Source organism: Lactuca virosa, chromosome 3 (genome assembly GCF_052849685.1).
Source record: "Lactuca virosa cultivar CGN04683 chromosome 3, Lactuca_virosa_CGN04683_v6, whole genome shotgun sequence".
NCBI lineage: Eukaryota > Viridiplantae > Streptophyta > Magnoliopsida > Asterales > Asteraceae > Lactuca > Lactuca virosa.
In genome coordinates, this window is record NC_136428.1 from 117,505,388 (window position 1) to 117,528,359 (window position 22,972).

Consider the following 22,972-nt stretch of genomic DNA (forward strand, 5'->3'; position numbering starts at 1 on the left):
TAGCCAAACCAAAATCAAGATTCCATTAATTGAACTTAACAAAGCTACGACTGCATTCAATTACAAGGGCAATTCCACATTTTAATTTATATGAACTGTGGATTAATCAATTCCCCTAATTCATATTTATCTTCATCTTACTAATCCTACACCATTTATCAGAAATCAAACACTTATTTAAAGGAAGATTCAAGCAAGATGATCATCATCAACTCTTCGACATCATCTCTTTGAACTCCTCGAAATTGACATATCCATCGCCGTCGGAATCCACCGACTTGATCATTGTCACGCAATCATCAACCGTACATCTCTCCCCCAACCGAGTCAAGATCTGATGCAACTCGGTCGAAGAGATCAACCCGTTCTTGTTCAAATCGTAAAGCTCAAACGCTTCGTGGAGCTCGTTGATTCCTCCCTCTTGGTCTCCGGCGTTTTCTTTGCAGAATTCGGCGAACTCCTCGAGGTTGATGAAGCCGTCGCAGTCTGCGTCGAGTTTAGTCAGCACTTGCTTCGACTCTTCAGCAGAGATGTCGGATCCCAGTGCCTTCATAGCGTGGACGAGCTCCTCAGCAGAGATCTTTCCGTCGCCATTGGTGTCGAAACGGCTGAAGATTTTCTTCACGTCGTCGATGTTGGTCAAGAAGAGCGATAGGTTGTTGGTTTCTGTCGCCATTTCTGAAGATCGTTGAGTGAGAAAGAGGGAATGGGGAGAGAGCAAATATAGAAAGAGGAAGACGCGTGAACCAACGCGTATGGCTCGTGTGATAATGGAGAATATTCGTTATTTAAAAAGATACAAGATAATACTTATGTGATTTTAATACCATAAATCGTTTTTAGTGTTGTTCTCTCTCTCTTTTTTTTTTTTTTGGGAAAACAAATATTCGTATAGTCAATATAAAGTAAAATAACAAGAGGTACGCATGTTTTGTGTACTAAAAATGTTTTTTTAGAATTATTCTTTAAAAAAAATTATATTGCATCTTTTGAAAACAATAATGGGATAATTTGGAAAGACAACAAATTATATTCTTGAGTAAATTACATAAATTGTTTATATGGTTTGGTGTAATTGTTTTTTTGCAAGGATTTTCAAGGATCATATGGGTTTGATTATGATAATATTTGGATCCTCACGAGCTAGGAACGAAAATACATTTTAGAATCATTTGAAAATACTATTAAAACTAGGGATGCCCTAAAGCTTTTCGAGGTTGATGAACAAGCAAAAGAGATGGTACGAATGGTTGGTAAATCAGTAGACAAAATTGCAAAAATGTCTTCGTAGTATGCATTTTTTTGGGGTTTTAGTCAAAACCTCGACTTTTTTGGATTGATGGTCCTTTTGGACTAGTTTGTATGTGAAAATGGTCCCTCCGAAAATTGAAATGACTAAATTGCCCTCTTGATACATATTTTATATTTTTTTCTATTTAATTTAATGTTTTATTAATAATAAAATGGGACCCACACCCCATTCTCTCTCTCTCTGTGTGTGTGTGTGTGTGTGTGTGTGTGGAATGAAGTATGATTTAAAAAATAAAACGACATACACACACTCATTGCAGCAAAACACACACTTCTTGGGATGAAGAAGTTCCAATTCAGACTTCCTCCCTGTCGCCACCGGAGAAGACAACGAAACCCACAGTCTCCGACGAAGCTGATGAAGGTAATGACGATCTGAAACCCTCTAACCCACCCAACCCCGACACAGAAGGTTGGTCGATTTCCTCTCTAGTTTCTGATTTCTTGGTTTCAACAACCCCAGATCACGCACCTCTCGTCCCCCCTCGTTCTCGCCGGAAAGCATCATCGCCATTACTAATCTTGGTCTCAACAACTCCGATCTTCTCAAAACTTCGGTAACGAATTTTGACATAGATGCAAGTTACCGGCGGCGAGGAATTAGACCCAAATTATTTTATTATGATTTTTATTTCATCAATAGGTAGCATATCTTTAATCATCTATCACTTGTTCATTTATTCAATGTTTACGTCAATTACCTTTTCCAAGTCTCTGATTGGTTTATGAACTGTGAAATTGTAATCTTAATTTGGTAAATTTGGGGGATTTTAGGGGAAAATATGTGAATATAAATTGAAGCCAATTGGTGATTTTGAACCTGTAATCAAAGCTAAGCTAGTGGAATCTTTACATATGCTCGAAAAGTATGGGACGCCTGTTCCAGTAAATTGACTATCCTCCTGGGCAGATACGACATTCAATTTACTGAATAGATGGCTCTTCTTCACCAGCTGAATCGTATTCTCCTATCAAATGTGAAAGAAAGCAATAAACAGGAAATACAGTACGTGATAAGAGCTTATTCCAAACTATTAAATGCCAAAAAAATGAGGATGGGAGATGATCCTGAGGTGGAAGACAAGTTCCATGAAATAAATCTAGGTTGATGGGTTATTTTGTGTGTGTGTGTGTGAACGAATGAACGTTTGTTATAAACAAGGTTTTAATTTTTTTTCCTGGTTTGATTGGTTTCATACAGGTTGAAATCGAGGACTAAAATCAAGTATTTTATTTGGAATTGGTGCAGTTTCTTAGAAAAATGGTTTGGTTTGGTTTTAATTTCAGGTTTAAGGTTTCATTTTGAATTAGTGTCGTTAGATTTGGCATCGGTGGTTATTGGTGGTGTTGTACGCTGGTTGTCGGAGTTGGTTTCAAGGGCGGTGGTGGGTGGTCATGTTAGACTGTGGATTAAAGAGCAATAATGTTGGAGAGAGAGAGAGAGAGAGAGAGAGAGAGAGAGAGAGAGGTGGGCCCATTTTTATATTTAATAATAATAATAATTTTAAAAAGTGAAAGAAAAATTAAAACTAAATTCATTAAAGGTATAATAGTCTTTTTAGTTTGGACCGGGACCAAAACTGCATGTAAACCAGCTCAAAAGGACCATCAATCCAAAAAAGTCAAGGTTTGGACTAAAACCCCAAAAAATATATATCACAGAGACATTTTTGCAATTTTGTCAAATCAGTATGTAAAAGCAGGAAGAAGATAAATTAGGTTTTTGGTTGTCAATCGCGACTTCTTGCAAAAGATAAACGATTAGGGGGTAAAATTGGCATATTTGGAACCTCGAGAAGTCTTCACGTGTCCCCCACTCTCATCCAAGCGCACCCCACTCTCACAAGGCTCCACCAAAGTTTATTTTTAAGGGGATTCTTTATGAATTGGTAGAAGAAAAATATAGGTATGTTAAATTTTATAAAAATTAATGTTTTTTTTTTTCAAAATAAAAGTGTGAACTTTTAAAATTTTAATTTTGAAAAACTCTTTTTAGAAACTTATTAATATTATGAGTAGAAAAACTTGCTTAATTTTTTTTCTTTCATTTTTCTCATCCCAAAACACATGAAACTCATCTTTCTTATCCTTCTTAATCTACTTATTATTTTTTATTTTAAATAAATACAAACTTGTTAAAATCATACAAAACTAATCTATAAATTTATTAAAAACATGAACACATTTTGGTACAACCTTTTATGTATGAGCTATAAATAAGCAAAACATATAAAAAAATAGAGAGGGAGAGAGGCAACCATAGTTAAGTAATCCACTTCATCACCTTTTCGCGGTGCCCCTTCGTCAACGAAACCAGTGCACCGGCAGTACCGCGAGAAATCCGCCTCATATTTCCCTCGTATATTGTCCGTTCTTATTGTAACACCCATAGATTCATCTTTTCAAAATTTACCATGGTTGTACAATTATTATGAAAGTCGATCGCAATAAAAATATGGTTTTACAAAAACCTATCATTTTTTTTATCATAGTTTACAATTGTTTGATGTTACAAAAATAATATCAACAATCATATTAAAAGAGAAGTGATCAAACCACCTGAAAACTTCGCTAAGTCTTCTATGAGCCTTCTCTATCAACATCTCTCTAACTTTACTCTGATAACTGAGTACATATCACATTTAAAAATAACACATAAGTCGAAAAGACTTGAGTTATATTGGTTTTAACGCAACAAAACAATCCAAACATGCTTTCTTTATTACAATTAAAAAATATTAGCAACCTTTTTAACATTCAAACATGTTATAGGAAACAAAGATAGGGAATTATTCAACCCTAAGTATAACCTTTTTTTTTTTGAACAGCCAAATATTATTAAAACGAAACTAGCAAGAAGCTAGAAATTACAAAGAAATAACTAAAATTGGGTTTAGATGGGTGGATTTGGTGTTTTCGGGTGTGAATATACTACATGATCTATTTTTTTGGTTGGATATGGTTTCGAGCTCGGGTAATAAAAAGACGGTTTTAGAGACTATTATTCAAACGACATTATGGGTGATTTGGAGATATCGTAATGGTATCATTTTTGGAGATTCTAATACGATAAAAAACCGGATTTTTGAAGATATAGTTGATTTTTCTTATAATTGGTTTAGTTCTAGAAAATTTAAAACTAAAACTAATTGGGTTGATTGGCTTAAAAACCCCAAGTATAACCTTACAGGATAAGACTGCACTCACAGACATAATATCCCAAAACATAAACATAGACATATGAGAATCAATAACCCTAATTAGTCCATAATCAAACCTTCAATATCCTCAGGAATATAAATTTTCCCAAAGTCAACGATGAATCATTATCTCCTGTCATTATGTCCAACTATAAGGACCTATAAACTGGATTTCTCTATAAGACATTATAACCATAATCTATCATTAGGTAACTTGTGGTTGTAACCAGTCACTAGGTTCTATAACATAAATACATTCACTGACAACTATTAATTATGAGAAAAAATTTCTATAATTGTCATATATCCCAAACTGTGAACTCCAATACTCATTTTGGAGTATATCAAGCCACTATCATATATAATGCATTTTAATGTCCATTCACTTATAGTTAATAAGCTCAGTCATAATTATACACATAATAATATCAACTGTCCCAACAATTGGTATCAACCATATAATATGCTAAAACTTTCACAATACAACTAGTGGCAATGCCATGTAAACAATAAACATAATGTATGTGAGAGTTTTCATATTAAAACTACTAGCCATACCAACTAAATTTCAAACCCTGGGAACAGAATCATTTAAGTGATAAAACACTTAATATTAAACACTTCACATAAAAATATTTTTGTTTTGATATGAACTCATAAACATCCACATGCACTCACCTGACTAGTTAGTGAAAACTTACTTCTGCTTTGGCCTTTAGCTGGTAATGTCTAGCGAGTAGCGACTCAACCGCTTGCCCAAACCTGTTTGGAAAATATACTTGTAACACCCGTTTTCCAGAATGGATCAGTTGGTGACTCGAAGGGGTCAAAAGTATGGTTTTTGAGGAAAACCATTTGCCAAGACGTGGTGTATAGAATGCCACAATGTGGCATGGCTTGTTTGTGTGTGTTCTGATGGACACCACAACATGGCAAGTAGTGTGCCATGATGTGGTGGCTGTAGTAGCCCAAGCCCATCATTTTTTGGGGTTCTCCCATTTTTAAGCATCTTAGTTCATGGATTAGCTCTTCTTTATCAACCTCCATCTTCTCATTTCGAAACCCTAGCCTCCATGCATGATTGAGAGTTTGTTTGCTTGATTGAAGAGCTTATTCTTGGATTTTGGTGAAACTTGAGGAATGTGGGATTTCATATTGGTGCAAGGAATCAAGGAACTATCTTGGATCCATCATTATCTTATGATTTTTGAGTTATTGAAGGTATAAAGCTCATACCTTGACCTTTGATCTTCTTGTTTCAATTTTGAGTTCATTTTGGATGATTTTGGTCCCTTCCATGGATGCTCTTGGATTTTGAGGAACTCCAGAGCTTGTTGAGGCTCTTAAATGGTCATTGGGTTTCTAAAAATGAGAAAAGAGTCATGTTTGGGACTATCTTATATTCTTGAGAAAGTGTTGGACATATAAGGATTTAATGGACTTAGGGTTGTAGATCTTGATTTGGAGTGAGGTCCTAATAGATAATGTTGGAAACTTTATCCATTAAGTTAATGAGAAGGATTAGATATGAAGTTTTGAGTCGTGATCTATAAGGATTAAGCTCTTAATGAATAATTGTAGAATCTACCAGTAACCACGACGTGGTGGAGTCCATCTTCATGATTGTTTTGTCCGAACATGCCCACGACATGGAGATGTCCTGCATGTCGTCTATTTTGTCCTGTCATGTCCACGACGTGGCCAAGAGATCTCCACATCATGGTGATTGTTGAATTTTGTTGATCGTTGACTTTTAACCAGTTTGACCTTGGGTCAAACTTGGAGAATTTAGGTTGTTGTATGAGGATTTGTTCAGTGTTTGGTGATATCGGTCCGCGGTTCTGATTAGTGCAAGGGATAGGAGTGTTGAGGTGCTTCTCTGGTTCTTCGATTCAGGTGATTTTCTCACTATGCCACGTATCCCACTATATACCCTTTGCTTGGTAGGATTGAGGTACTGCTAGAGTACAAGTATGCTAGTTGGCTAGGATAACTTCTTACTATGCATGTGAAGTTTAGGGAACTTGGTATCTTGGTATGTTAGACCGGTAGGGTCTTGCATGTTAATCATATGATACTGTTAGGAGTTATGTTTGATTAGGGTAACCAAGGAGGCCAGTTACCTGGATTATATATGATTGACCAACGAATGACTTAACTGAGAAATGGCCAATGACAAGGTAACTGGGGAAGGCCATTTATCAGGATTATGTATGATTGACCAACGAAGAACTTATTTGAAAAGTGGTCAATGATAGGGTAAATAGGGAAGGCTAGTTTCCAAGGATATGTAATATGCTAGTATATGTTATGTGTTTATGTTATATGATTATTTTGTAATGATAACAGTGGTTCTATGTATTCAGGTTGGATAACCTGAGAACTCTTGGTCTAATGCCTTATTGTGATGTTCTTGTCTATTGTTCGCTCTCGGGTGAATCATCTGTTTGACTGTCTATCTAATCCCTGACTCCATATGATTTTATGTAATGTATGAAAGACCATGATTTGGCCCTTAGAAATCGTATGAAAGACCATGGGAGGACCATGGCAACCGTATGTAAGACTGTGGATTAAACATTTTGCAAGTTGTTCGTGAGAAGAGCTCGGCGAAACTGTACACACGCATCAAAGATATTCGTTTCCACAATTTTGTAAATTTAAATCTAATAATGTATGATTTGCAATCAATCAAATGTTATTCAATGATTTTTGAAACAAAGGTTTAATTGGTTAATCTATTTTAAAAATGAAAAAATCTCTTTGTAATTGTTGGAACGTTACAATACCAAGTTCATCAGGACTTGTCGTAATTCACTAGAGTTAACCTTAGTAACTATTTGTCAACAGACTAATTAAACTCCATATCACAACTACTAAACGACCTAGCCCCATAAGCCGTTACCTCAATCTCATATATCTAAAGACTAGGGATCGCAACCTTCGTCATCCAAATCGAGAATCATATAACAGAATTAATCTGTCAACATTATCACTGAGTTCATAATAGCACCATATCATGAATCTGTAACACCCTGTTCTGAATCTTTTCCTAATTCGGGTCCGTGACCCTAAGATCGGTTTTCATAAGGCTTAGGGCCTTTGGGGAAAAGAGATTTAGACCCATTTGGGTGTGGGTAATGTAGGTTAGATGATCCAGGAATTCGGTTTGTGATTTGGAGCCCAAGGGTATAACCGTAAAGTGGCAGTTCGGGCTTTTTATGAATTTTGGATTTAAGTTAGGAAAGTTCTAAGGAAAGTGAGAGTTTATAGGATTGTAGATATTCTCATTACCTTTCCGAGGATATAAGGATCGTCGAAAACGGAGTTGAAACGAAGAAGACACGACCGTTCGAAGTTGGAAAGGATTTAGGGAAAAACTGAGCTCACGACGTGAGCAGTTGGAGCTCACGACGTGAAAAGCGATTAAACGAAAATGTTGAATTAATCTGTGCTCACGACGTGAGCATTAGGAGCTCACGACATGAGAACTGTGCAGCCCAAGCCCATACAATTTAGGGTTTTCAACATATATAAGGGTTAGTTCTGTGTTTTTAGGGCATTTTATGAGCCCCCATCATATCTAGATCATCTTGAGAGAAACCCTAGCCTCCCTTTCACCATTTTGAGCCTCCCCTCTCCTCTTCCATCCATTTATGCAGATTTTGGTGCTTTGAAGAAGAAGAGGTTCTTGGTGCTTCGATCCAGCATGCAAGCTCCCTCACCACCTTAATGATCATACCTTGGACCATGGTAAGTCCTCGACTTCCAACCTTTATGTGTTATTCTTCTAGATCTAGACTTTTATGCCTTTTTCTTCATGTTGGAGGTGGTTTAAGTGGTTGGATTCCATAACGTTGGCAACTTTATGGATCCATTAGGTCCCTTTGAGGTTTGGTGTGCAAGATCTATGGTTTGGTTGAATTTTGCCTAATCAAGTTCAAGACATGCATGTCCATAAAGCAAAGAATTTTATGTTGCTTTTGATGTATGAAAGCCCTCTGGAAATTGGAATGGATTAAGCACTTAAGACATTAGGATTTAGCATCAGATGTGGCTCACGACGTGACACAGGGAGTGTCATGACGTGAGAGTGATTTTTACGCGATTGTTTCGACTGACTGAGATCACGACGTGACCAAGGAAGGTTCACGTCATGAGGTCTGCTGAGTGGGTCATCCGGGACCAAGTTGACCGAGTTGAAGCGAGTTAAGTTGGAATCTGGATGAGTGCGTTCTCACGACGTGACCAAGGACTGGTCACGACGTGAGTGTCAACTGATGGAAATGTTGACTGTTGACTTTGACCAGGATTGACCAAGTTCGACTTAAGGGTATTTTGGGTATTTTAAGATATAGTTAAGACTTGGTCTCTATCTGTTGAATAGGTGACCTATAGAGCCAGAATTCATAGCAATGTATTGTTCAGGTATTCGTCAGACTGTGAGGTGAGTTTTCCTCACTGTACTTATGGGTCAAAGACACCAAGGCCGGCCCATTGGATTGATATCCTGGTTTACCGTATGTAGTGATCTGTTATATTGGTATCATATTTTATAGGATGTTGCTATGTGGTAGTGATATGTAGATCTGTCTGTTTTCCTATTGATTGATTATATGTTTATCTGTTATGTATATTTCGACATATTATGTTGGGTTGGGTTGAGGTTGTACTGCTTTGTGTTGTAGCCAACAAACCGGGAGCATTCCAGATATGAGCTGAGGGCCGATTGGCATGGCAACCTCATACTGAGGACTCGAGAGCATTCCAGATACGAGCTGAGGGCCGATTGGCATGCCAGACTCGTACGAGGGCCCAGGGGTATTCCAGTCCAAAGACTAATTATACCCGTTGTATATTGGTATTCCATTCGGATGATTGGGTGGACCTGTTGTATATTGACATTCCAGTCTGATGACTAATTTGGCGAGGAGGAAGCTAGACATAAGCTGTGGGCCCCGACGGCAAGCCAAACTTATGTTGTGGGCTCAGGAGGAAGCCGTATATGAGCTGTGAGTCCGATAGGCAAGCCAGGCTCATACTGTGGGCTCAGGGGTAATCCAGTCTTTTAGATGTGGACCCAGTACATGCTGTTATTTGCTATGTTTACGTGGTGGTACTTTGGGGGAACTCACTAAGCTTTGTGCTTACAGTTTTAGTTTATGGTTTCAGGTACTTCAGAGGACCATGACAAGGCGAAGGCGTGACCGTACACATCCTGATTTTATGTTGTTGATCTTGGGGAGACTCTTATTTTAAATAATGTTTTGGAAACATTGGTTTTGTAAACACTTTTATTAGTAAATGGGTTATTTTGAAAAGTTTAAATTGGTTGTGATTTTTGAGATGTTACAGAATCTAGTAATTACATCGGTTTCTAACAACCTTACATAATTAACGCTATGTAATCATAATTACGTACTATTGGTTCAAGAGGATACCTTATCGTGTTCAACGATCGTACCCTCACAAACTGGCCTCAAAAGCTTTGTCTATAAGCTGTAATCATCCCTCACCGACTCTAGTTTCAATTCCCAAAAAGAACCCATTAGAGAATCCCTTGAACTATTTATGCTAGGCTGATAAGCGGATTTCGCGTCGCGATCCACATATCAAGCTCCGAACACACTTCGTGTCAACACGTGTCAAAACGAAGTCACCACGTATCACTAGGCGTGCCACATCTTTAAGCGTGTCGTGCTTTTTGTCACATGCCATGCCCTTATGCCACATGTCATGTCATTTTGTCACGTGTCTCGTGACTCATATTCACATTCGCATCACGACAATACTCATGCTCGCACCGCGAGTCGCGACTCTGTCTTACTGGTTCACTATTTGACATGGACCACTCACGTCGCGTCCTTACACAGTTACACCATCGCGTCGCTTTCCTTTTCCAAAATAGCAACTTACTTTACATTTACATACCAAAATAGAGTATAGTCAAATACTCAAATTTTCGGTTGTTACACTTATGATACATTGACGTATTGAAAATGTGATTTTAACATCGAGCCCCTATTTCCGATTTATGGACATGTGCCATATGTGATCCTGTCATATTCAGTTAGTGTTTTATATTCGTGTCCTTAATAAGATAAATGATCAAAATTTGTCCTTATGGTTTTTACGATATTTCAGGTTTTCATGTAATCCAAACCTTATATATATGGTTGACTCATTTAATTTCTACAATCTGTTTGTGGTTTGCAGATCAATATTTTTTATCTCTACGAATTCCTAATCTCAGAGATTACTAGGCCCATGTTTAACTTCGGTAATTAAATATACTTGTTCTAAATATAAGTACGCATTAAGCCTTTTCACGGATCGATTCATATCTTTCCATATATAGCTCATTCCCCTATATATATGTTTTAATTGTCTTGATTTTTCCACAAGCAATTTAACCTTATTATCAAAAAAACATATCACTCCAAAGGGAATGGAAACACTTTGTTTGAGTTTATGAGGATAAACTTTGGATACATCAAAATCCCCAAGAAAAACAGATCCCGTCGTCTTGGACCAATACCGAGAAAATTTACACCTATGTAGTAAGCATGTCATGCCAAACATGCATTTCCAAATTTGCATTTCCAAATTATTAATTCACCCCTGTTAACTACTTTTAAAATAATAAAAAAACAATAAATATAATAAGTCAAATGAAAAAAATAAATTTGAAACATATCACAAACATTATGAAAAAGGGTGAACACATACACGTATGGACGTGTTATGAGATTCAAGAGTTTATTATGAGATTCAAATTTTATATTGTAAAATTTGATAATTACTCCATTTCTCAAGATTTGAGTCGTCTTTTACTGAAATTACATGCTTTTGGATCTTGTAATCGAAAAATCACAAGATTCTATCTATGCTGTTCGCTTTTTCATTGTTCAAGTTAAAAGTTAAAAGATGTGACTTCACTTTGTTTGTTTGTTTTTATTTTTTTTTAATAAACAACACATTATAATATACTAGTAGTTTGGCATACAAAAATGATTATTTTCAGATTTCACAATTGATACATTTTAAGATTTAAGGAGTATGTTTTACAGAAATAAACTTGTAGGCGTTCTTGGACGTTTATTATTATTATTATTATTATTATTATTATTGTTATTATTGATCTTGTTCGGATCACAACTTTTAATGAGAATCAAGATCAATGGATGATTTGTTATATAAATTTCTATGTTTTGTATTTAATATCTCTTATATTCTTATGAGAGCACGGCATGAAGCTAGACAGTTAATCCTTCTTAGTTTTGAGGGTAAACTCCTCCATTGATGATACCATTTTTTCCTATGTTTGAATGAAAGGGCTGCTACATCTTGAATACCCAATATCAATCACTAAATATATAAAATTGTGAGAATACACCTCATGGCTGGATGCATTGTTGGAATATCTCCACTTATATGTGGCTTTAGGACCATGTCTATAAAACTATTTTAGTTGTTATTATATTTACATTTTGTGATAGTAACTATGACAATATGACATAATTGGTATCACATCTTTCCTAAAAGTTACTTGATAGAAGTAATTGTTAAATAAATGATGAATAAATCAATTTTCCCATTATATGGTCCATTAGCATGGCCTAGACTGCTCTAGCGCGCCAGCCTGGCCTGGCGCGCTCCTGCTAGCCCTGCCTGGCGTTCCTTTGTCAGCCTTGCTGGGGACTCCCTTGCCAGCCCTGCTGGGGACTCTCCTGCCGGCCCGGCCAGGCGCTCCCCTGCCATCCTTTCCTGGTGCGCGCCCGCCAGCCCCGTCCGGCGCCTCCGGGCGGCCTTGCCCAGCTCCTTGCTAGTTGGGCCTGAATTGGGCTGGCCCAAGGCCTGACTCAATTCCCCTTGACCTAATTGTCCACTATAAATAGAATAGTGCCTCCTCCATGAAGGAGGACTCTGGCCCAAGTGGTTCAGCCACCACTAAGACATTTCCCTAGACTCTTCCCCCATGGCTCAGCCGCCACTATACTCCGGCGGGGTGGCTCAGCCGCCACCCGCCGCCGTCAGCCACCATACACCACCACTAGCACCAAGATGGTTCTCTCCAGCTATGGAGGACCATCTCAGATCTTTCAGCTGATCTAACTTGACCGTCGGAGTCCGCTCCCGGGGCACAGTCCCTGGGGCGGTGTTGGGGTGCAAAGTTTTCCATGAATGACTTTGTAATGTTTGACTTTTGTAAAACCCACTTGCATGTGGTGTATTAGCCTTTTGACTCATGAGAGATAGAGAGTGAGAGAGAGAGACATGTAAACACCTCTATATAAGGTGGGTTTAGTCCACTTGTAGAGGTGTGCTTGAGAGATGTAAAAGTGAGTGTGTAAGTGTGTGTTATTTATGTAGTCTAGATCTAGATCCTTTTTGTGTAACACCATATACAATCAATACATCTCTTGAACACCCAAATCACCATGTTCATTGTGCAAACTTTAATTCCGAATGCCAAACCATGTTCTTATGTCACTACAATTGGTATCAGAGCGGGTCTTCAAGATCAAGGTGATTTTTGAAGAACGATTCTCGGTTTGGCAAATTTTGTCACAATTTGAAGCATTTTTGGTGAGTCTCTCTCTATGATCTCTCTTAATTTCATTGAATTCGTGCGTTGCGTTTTTTATTTGTGATCGTTTGACTCGTTGGATCAAATTTTTTCTTGAAAAACCCATTTGTTATGATCCAATAATCCTTTTGTCGATCAAGGTCCGATCCCATCAAGTTTTAATCAGATCATTATTCTTTCTCAAATGATTGAGCCCAAATCAAAAGAATTCGTTACTATTCATCAGATCAAAGAGCCCAAATTCAACTTTGTTTAAGACAAATCTAAATCTCGATTTTTACTGTTCATCAAATTCAAATTCAAGCCCAAAAGTTCAACCTGATACTGTTTACATCTGATTTTAAAGCCCAATACTTATTTCAGCATTTGTTTCATCTGTTTCGTCTGATTAGTTCTTCGATTGACAGTATCATTCATTACGATATTCATCTGCTCAAAAGCGTTCTAGATCTTAGCATAGTTCAGCGATTGTTGTTCTTAACATCTATTCATATCGTTTTGATTCTCAATTTGATTAATCTGTTCGTATCTGCTGTGTATCTTGATATGTTTCATCTATTTCCTATTTGTTCGATTTTGGTATTAATTGATGAATGATTGAAGAAATTGATCAAGAACACTTGAAATCGATGAAGAACAGTTGAAGAACAGAAGTTTAGGTATTCGATTTTGGAATTGGTTGAAAATCTAACGTGTTTGACTGTATTCATTCACAACCTGCTATCGATTTCTTACAAGGTTGATTTTGTTCTTCAAAATTTTGGATTCCACTGATTGTTATTCTTGAAGTTGAAATTTGTATTAGGGATTGAATGTATTGGAAAAGTAATCCATCTGTGAAAGAAGTAGGTTGATATCGATGCTTGGTTCCAACAAGGTTTCTATTTCGTTGAATCAGAGGGTTCGTTGATCTGATTCATAAACAAAAGAAGTGAAATCGTTTTGAAAATTCGATTGATAATGGTTGTATTGATGATTTTGGAGTTTGGTATCAACGATTTGGTTAACATCGATTTGGAATCAAGGTTTGATTGTTCGAAATGTAAGTAAGTAATACGATTGAAGTCGATTATTTCGAAAGTTTGATGTTTGATGTTTGCTTTTGAAATTTCGATTTTGAGTAAATTGATGGGATCGACAGTCGACTGTTCTTGGGAATTGATTGTTAACGTCGAAGGAATAAATGATTTATTATGGATTACTGGATGATTTCGAATCGTGTGGGAAGACTTGATTTTGTGTTACAGTGTATTTGGAATAAAGGTGTCTATCTGGGTCAAGAATCGAATGGTTGGAATGGAAGAAATCGGTGATATACGAAGAGTGGATGATTATATCCCTGGGTTTGGCTTTTGAAGACTAGATGGGTCGATTTCTTCGAAGATTTGGGAATCGATGTTGCCTAATGTTGTTTGCTGTTGATGATTTTGGGGTTGATCGATTCGAAGTATCCCTGTTGAAAACGAAGAACAGTAAGAACGAAAAATTGATTTTGGGTTGAATGTACGAAGTGAGTAAATTCGATTCAGAGGTTGGATGATTAAGAGGTTACTGTTCATTAAGAGGCTTCGAATGCCTTCGAATTCGTGTGTTTGGGAAAAATTTCGTAGGAAGGGATGAAATTTCGTACGAAGGGGTAGAAAGGATTTCGTACGAAATGTTGAATTTTCGTGTGAATTGTTAAAGAAAAGCAAATTTTCGAATATGGTCCTTATAATTTCGACTATTTGACAAAGATTAAACCCTTCGTATGTTTGATCAAAGTTTCGAATGATTTAAAGAAAAATGGCAAATTTTCGAATTCAGTCCCTGCACTTTCGAATATTTGGCAACCTCATCAATTAATTGAAGTTTCGAATGTTTGACACTTTTCACCCAAATTCGAATATTTTCTGAAATTTCGAATGTTTGGGTCAACTCTTCGTATGTTTGGTGCACAATGGCAGAATTTTCGAAAATAGTCCCTGAGGCTTCGAATGTTTGGCGGTTCATACCCAAATTCGAAAAAGGACTATTTTTGCTAAAAATTGAAGAAAATGCATTTCAAGCCCCTACAATTTGTGCAAATTGACGCTTTCTACCCAGCTTTGGAAAAGGGGAAGAGTTTTGCATATTTTGCTGTTTTAGGCGCACCGGGTCACTGCAGAATTTTGATATTGACAATTTCTACCCAATTTTGAGAAATTTTGTCAAAGGCGATCCGTGAACGAAGCTAAAAATTGATTATTTTTTGGATTTTCCGGATTGATGTACAATGTTTATGCCACATGTTAAGGGGGAGTTTTGACACGAAAAATTCCGAATAGAGCACGTTCTTTTTCCTTGGGAGTTTTATAATCAAATTTCGATTATAAAAAGGGGGAGAAGTTTTATATGGAAATTCGAACTTGAATTTTTCATATTACACAGATTTGAAGACCGAAGTGATCTTAATTTTTGAAGCTTACGAAATGATGAAATTGGAAGTTCGGAAGTGATGTATTCGAAATGGGTTTGGTTTTATTGAAGATTTTTAGGGTGTGCTTTATGCTCAACTTTTGGTGATCAATTTGGAGTTTGAGAAGCTCGTGATCATTCGTTGATGCTTGGTTTGTATGGTCTCACATCCTAGAGCCCAAATTGAAGAATCATGGAAGAATTGACGATTGAAGTTCGTTTCGACATGTGTCACCTTTGAGGCTCGGATCGCGTAGTTGCTTGATTTTGGAAGAATTGAAGTGGGTCATTCATTCCTAACTTTGAGGGGGAGAATGTTGGGGTGCAAAGTTTTCCATGAATGACTTTGTAATGTTTGACTTTTGTAAAACCCACTTGCATGTGGTGTATTAGCCTTTTGACTCATGAGAGATAGAGAGTGAGAGAGAGAGACATGTAAACACCTCTATATAAGGTGGGTTTAGTCCACTTGTAGAGGTGTGCTTGAGAGATGTAAAAGTGAGTGTGTAAGTGTGTGTTATTTATGTAGTCTAGATCTAGATCCTTTTTGTGTAACACCATATACAATCAATACATCTCTTGAACACCCAAATCACCATGTTCATTGTGCAAACTTTAATTCCGCATGCCAAACCATGTTCTTATGTCACTACAGGCGGCTCTAACGACTTTGAACTGTGATGTCCAGATCTCCGCCGCAGCAGAAGACCAGAAGACTCGCCGGAGGTCGATGTCGCATCATTTGGCGCCATCCCGGACTTGAACAAGCAGCCATCACCTTGTTCTTCCTAGATCTGTTCAGATCTGTTGAGTTCCACATCAGGTTTTCTCAGATCTGTCCATTCTTATCCCTCATTTGATCAAATCCGTTTGGTTCTTGTCAAAATCTCTTCAGATCTGTTTTACCATTGTTTAGATCTTAAGATCTATTTCATTTTCAGTTCAGATTTCTTGAGGTATTTTCGTTTTTTAGCTCAGATCTCTAGATTTGAAAGTTTTTGTTCACTTAATCATCTCTCAAGTTTAAAAACACCAACTCAGACCCGTTTTAATTATATTTTCGGGGAGAGAAGAGGTTCTCAGGAGCCCTCTTCCTTTTTTATTTATATTTTGGTGTTTTATAGAACCAACTTGAGAGCTGAAGAACTTTTTGGTGGATATTTACTTTGTTTTCAGTTTATGTTGCAAAGAAATCACCTTCAGTCTATGATTTTCTTTGCAAGGCTTCTTTGAAGTTGTTTACTTGGTGTTTCTTTTCAAAAACTTAGAGAAAGAAAACGAGAATTTTTCAGATTTGTTCCTTGTTCATGTTCTTGTTGAACAAGTTGAAAAGAGAACGAAAATTTATCAGATCTTTTTTCTCTTTCATCTTTCAATGGCTTGTTGAGCAAGCTGAGGGGAAAAGAAAGTTTTATGAGAAGAAAACCTAATTAGATCACGTTTTCTGTTTATATCTTGGGGTTTTTCAGCAAGATTTGAGAAAAAAAAACTTTTGTTGCTTATTTAGTGTTTTTTTTTATTTAGAAGTTTGAGAGAAGAAAAGGAGAAGAAGTTTTATGGGTTTTTACACCACCTTCAGATCACATATTTTCAGAAAATCCTTCACTTCTGATTGTTTAAGAAGCTTGAGAAAGAAATAAGTTTTTATGAGTTTTTTTTACCTTTTTCTTTGTTCATATTTCATCAGAAAATCCTTTTTAGTCAAGGTTTTCTATGTTAATATCCATTCCATTTACAGTTGTTTGTACACCCAACTATATTTCTTGTACATACAACTATGCATATTGTCCATTTCATAAAACTCATAACAACGTTTATCCCGTTTATGAAAAACCATCAGATTATATTATATCATTTTTACCTCAAAATTATAATTACCTATTATTTGTTTATTTTAACCCCCCTCAAAGTTACCCTGCATTTTAGTTACCATTTTATTAAATGGTTTTTAAAAGAAAAAAAGGATGAAGAAAGAAGATAGATGCACCATCTGCAACATAAAGCAACACAATGTCAGCTGGTTTGAAAGATAGTCTGTGCACCCATATGCTTGCACACAAGACAAGAGCCGGGTCCCACCTGATTCACAGCTATACTGTTTGTACATTCAAGAAATCCTTTTCAGTTAGAGTTTTGCTGCCTATAACTCGTATATTTCATAAACCCACAAAAAGGAAAATTGTTTACCCATCTTACCAAAACACATCTTATTTACCCACAAGCAAACCTCGAAAATTACACCTACCCTACATCTGTACAATTTACAGCTCGTCATTTTGATTTCAAAAAAAAAGAAGGGGGTAGAAGAGGACTATCGGTTGGTTAATGAGGATGCACTTGTGTATCCTCTCAACTAACAAACCCATTATGAAAATGGGATAATGGGACCATCTCCATGTCTATGTACAACAGACGAAAGCATAAGACAAGATCTTATCGTGGGACCCACTTAGTCCAGCTCTCTACGCACGAAAACAACCAGCCGACAACGACAACTTCAATTGTTGCTTTCATCGTCGGTACCATCCTCGCATCAGAAGCCATCTCCAAGCGAGGGTATAGCAGACCTGTACATCCAAACCAAAAGCCCCAATCTCCTTCTACAAGCCACGATTTCCAATAACGAAAATGGAGAGTAGTCTCCGGTAGCTGAACGACCACCACCAGCTGGAGTCACATTACCAGTCAAATCACCACCGGTATCGATCGGCGGCCACAGTTCCTTGAGCCGCCGCCGCTCCAGTCTGCACCGCCGATGGTCGGAACCCGGGTATCACCAACCGACCTCCGAACTCCGATGGAACACTTCCCATCGTCAGCATCAACAGCTGCTCCACCGGTCAACCTCCAGTCAAGGATTTTGGGCGAAATGCATCCCACCACAAGCTTCTTCGTCTTCTCTTTTCTTTGGAATTCCCTGTGACGATTAATGGTGAAGGGATGCCCCTCGTAACGCAGCAGATGAGTAAAGCAGTGGGCCCACGTGATACCCTAAAAGGCTTACAACTAATTCTCACAGCAAAAAAAAAACAAAATGAAACTTGGGCTTTGTTATTATTTTCAGCTGGACTATCATTCCTCTTACAATGGACTCCTTAGATCACGAGAATGGGCCCCAACAACTCAACGGGTTTCTTTTAGGCTTGTCATTACATGGGGCCACTTTAAGAATTAACGTGGATCACTTTTATAAGATAATTTTTATCTATCAAACGCTCAGCGAACGAAGGCGACAATTCCGCTAAAAGAAAATTATGTTTTAAAAAAAAAGACAAGTTGCGTCTCATACCACACAACATTTCGAAAAAAAAAAGGATTTGGGCTAACGATTCAACATTTGGGCTCATCCATAAATGGGTTGCTGCCATTATATTTTGGTTTTCTACCATATTTGATCATTTAGAATATCTCAACAATTAAATGAGCCGCTTTCGCAAGATAAAAATCAACAACTCAACGCCATGTGCTCCAATCCAGTCAAGCTAAATATGATTCTATAAGATGCGGTCCGACCATCTCAATGTTTTCAAGAAAAAAAAGGAGGGAGAAGAGTAGTGCATCACTACTACTACTCGTGAAACATTTCGAAAGAGCCCCGGAAGAAAATCAATTGGTTTATGATTTAAATAAAATACTAACTATCTTATTGAGTTGTCTTTTCAGATACTCGTTCCAGCATCGCGACACTCAGGGTGCGCCAACAGCAAACTTGCGAAGCAAAGCCCGGTCTGTAAAGCATTTACAGGGGACTTGCAAAGTGTGAACCGCTGACCAGTCACTCAAAGTTCCCATTCAGCGGGCATAGAAATATAACTCCCCACCCGGTGTTGGCTACGGGTCTCGTCCCTCTCGCCAGGGTGCGCGCTCGACGCTCAGAACGTCTATTTCTATTAACAATTTTCAGCTGTGACTGGAACGCGGGAATCATGGACCAAGTGCGTTGTATCTATTTACAGACTTCGGAGCTCGACAACGGTCTAAGAGACTGTATGGCGAGGTTACGCTTCTTAGCTACCCCGGCCGGACATTTTATCGACATCAGTGTCGCGTAACATTCTGTAGCAACCTCGGTCCGTATGATCGCAACAATAGTTACGTTGCATCGCACCGATCGACTCGCACTCCTCTCAATGAAGGAGTATCAAGTCAACTCAGGCTACATAAGCAATGTTTAGCTCTTCGCACAACCCCACGACCCTCGTGGGCGAGGTTCAATCGTTCTCTCTATTATTTAAATGCTTTGGTGCTTTATCTAGTCCGATCCGATTGTCAGTAACCCAATCGCATCAGACTAGGGGGACTTGACGACGCACAATTTATATGACTAGTTCCAGTCCGATGTCATTGGCCGCGTACCAATAACACCAGACTGGGGGGACTTGATGATATATGGTCCATTAGCATGGCCTAGACTGCTCTAGCGCGCCAGCCTGGCCTGGCGCGCTCCTGCCAGCCCTGCCTGGCGTTCCCTTGTCAGCCTTGCTGGGGACTCCCTTGCCAGCCCTGCTGGAGACTCTCTTGCCGGCCCGGCCTGGCGCTCCCTCGCCTGGCGCTCCCTCGCCTTGCCCAACTCCTTGCTAGTTGGGCCTGAATTGGGCTGGCCCAAGGCCTGACCCAATTCCCCTTGACCTAATTGTCCACTATAAATAGAATAGTGCCTCCTCCATGAAGGAGGACTCTGGCCCAAGTGGTTCAGCCACCACTAAGACATTTCCCTAGACTCTTCCCCCATGGCTCAGCCGCCACTATACTCCGGCCGGGTGGCTCAGCCGCCACCCGCCGCCGTCAGCCACCATACACCACCACTAGCACCAAGATGGTTCTCTCCAGCTATGGAGGACCATCTCAGATCTTTCAGCTGATCTAACTTGACCGTCGGAGTCCGCTCCCGGGGCACAGTCCCTGGGGCGGCTCTAACGACTTTGCACTATGATGTCCAGATCTCCGCCGCAGTAGAAGACCAGAAGCCTTGTCGGAGGTCGATGTCGCATCATTATTATATTTACATTTTGTGATAGTAACTATGACAATATGACATAATTGGTATCCCATCTTTCCTAAAAGTTACTTGATAGAAGTAATTGTTAAATAAATGATGGATAAATCAAATTTCCCATTAGATGTTCCAAATGCACAGAAAAACCAACGGGATTTCTCTCATGGCTCACCAAAACAGAAACCCAAAAACAGCATTGAATTTTCCGTGAAATCTTTCATCAATTGAGACATCATAATGAAAATGAGATGGCTTATTCATCAACATCAAACAACATTTTGAAGATTGATCAATGATCAAATAGGTATTTTAATCTCTTACATGTTAGATGAATTGATTAGGGGATGTTTGAGAAGGTCTTTTGAACTTCAAAAATGGTTTTTGGCAAAAAAATGTTATTAATTTATAACGGTGGCAAAATGAGTTTTTTCTTCAAAAAAATGTTTAAATTAGTTTTTGTGGTGACGAAATCCAATAAATTGATAAGCTGTTTTTGAAAAAAGGTTTGACTTATGTTATGATAAAATGACAAAAAAGCTAAAAAGCTAAAAATGTTTTAAAAATGACTCCTCTTGAGCATTGGGTGTGGGTAACTAGTCATAACATGACACCCCTTGAGCATTGGGTATGACAACTAGTCATAACATCAAATTGGTGTCACCTCACATATCACATAAGCAATGATGTTATAACACCAAGTAAGATGTAACACCAACTTTTTTCCATATCATAATTTTTTTTCGAGTTTCTTTTTTTAGTTAAAACAAATATATTTTAAATAAAACATAATATATAAATAAAACATAATGTTTAAAAAAACAACATAGCATTTAAATTACACATAACATACAAATTGAAAAAAACATTATAATAAAAAAATATTTTATTTTTCCTAAACAACGCTATTGGTTATCGCTACCATGGAAGATATAATCCGCCAAGTCCTCTCGAAGTTGTCTGTGTTTATTTGCGTCCTGAATGTCAACGACTCTATGCAAATACTCTGTTGTTCCTGGTTGAAATTGAATGTGTCTGGGCTCCGTTGGGATATAATGTGCAATATTTCATCCTTTATCTTCTACTACCATGTTATGCATTATGATACATGCATACATGATATATCGTAGAGTTTCTAAGTCCAATGGCCGTGCTGCATGTTCAACTATATGCCAATTCGCCTTCAGCACTCCAAAAGCACGTTCCACATCCTTACGTGCTCCTTCTTGTATTCTCTTAAAAAATTTGTCTCTTTCTTCAACCGGGTGTCGGAATGCCTTCACGAATGTGGAATACTGAGGATATATTCCATCTGTAAGGTAATACTCATATTTGTATTCGTTTGTATTCACTGTGAAAGGAGCATCCGGGGCCTTTCCATTCAAAAGATCGTCGAATATTGGCGACTGATCAAGAACGTTGATGTCGTTGTTGGAACCCGCAACCCCAAAAAATGCATGTCAAATTCATAAATCTTGAGAAGCAACAACCTCTAAAACCAACGAAGGCGACCCGTGATGACCACTTGCGTATTGCCCTTTCCATGCTACCGGACAATTTTTCCATTTCCAGTGTGTGCAATCAATGCTTCCGATCATTCCGGGAAACCCATGGCGTTCTTTATGCGCTGCATACAATTCTTGCAAATCATGCAACGAAGGTTTCCGCAAATATACGTCCCAAATGTTTCAACAACACCCATTGACGATGTATACAAACTCTCCATTGCGGTTCTTTCGGACATTCTCATATAGTCGTCAATGGTGTCGGGTGACTCCCCCATAGCCATCAAACGAATGGCCGCAACACATTTATGCAACGTTGTAAACCCTCGTCTACCTCTAGCATCATATCTCAATTGAAAAAGTTCATACCTAAACATAAATTAACTACAGTTTAAAAATATAGTACATTTGTACTAAAATTAAAGAAACATGTAGTACATTTGTATTTATTTTGTATAAAAGTATAGTAAAGAAACGATACCGGCTTTCCAAGGCGTTGGCGATCCGTAGGAACACATTCCTACTCAAACAAAATCTTCTTTTGAAGTCCTTCGACCCGTATACACAATTATCCGCAAAGTAATCGCGATATAGATGTTCGTGTCCTTCCTCGCGATTTCTGTTTAACATCGCACGTCTTGTTAGTAGCGGGGCTGGGTCTGGTTGTAGCAGCTCGTCATCGGAATCATTGGACGAGTCGAAAGGATCCATATTTTTTTTGAAGATAATTGAAATTATGTAGAGAGAAGGAGAGAAATTGTGTGAAAATATTTATAAAATGTTAGGTATTTATAGGATAAATGATTTTTTTTTAATAGTTAGTTTTTTTTAAAAAAAAATACCCGTTGGCAACGGTTGGTCAACGATAAAGTTTCAAATTTCGCTCGTTTCTTCTGGTTGTAACGCCAATGGGATACACTCTTAACGAGCTATAATG

The 22,972-nt window shown here is 38.0% G+C and overlaps 2 protein-coding genes across 2 annotated transcripts; both read right to left on the bottom strand.

Annotated features, from left to right (window-relative positions):
- On the bottom strand, positions 1 to 763 carry LOC145166458 (calcium-binding allergen Ole e 8-like). The gene has a single exon (XM_079085440.1). It carries the CDS (start codon positions 674 to 676, stop codon positions 209 to 211), a length of 468 nt encoding a protein of 155 aa, XP_078941566.1. The 5' UTR covers positions 677 to 763; the 3' UTR covers positions 1 to 208.
- Positions 764 to 18,222: 17,459 nt separating this feature from the next.
- Positions 18,223 to 22,746, bottom strand: LOC145163960 (uncharacterized). The gene is made up of 5 exons (XM_079082694.1): positions 22,517 to 22,746; positions 22,250 to 22,404; positions 22,021 to 22,157; positions 21,619 to 21,936; positions 18,223 to 18,528 (listed from the first exon to the last, which is right to left on the bottom strand). Exons 1-5 carry the CDS (start codon positions 22,744 to 22,746, stop codon positions 18,223 to 18,225), a joined length of 1,146 nt encoding a protein of 381 aa, XP_078938820.1.
- Between the last annotated feature and the right edge of the window lie 226 nt (positions 22,747 to 22,972).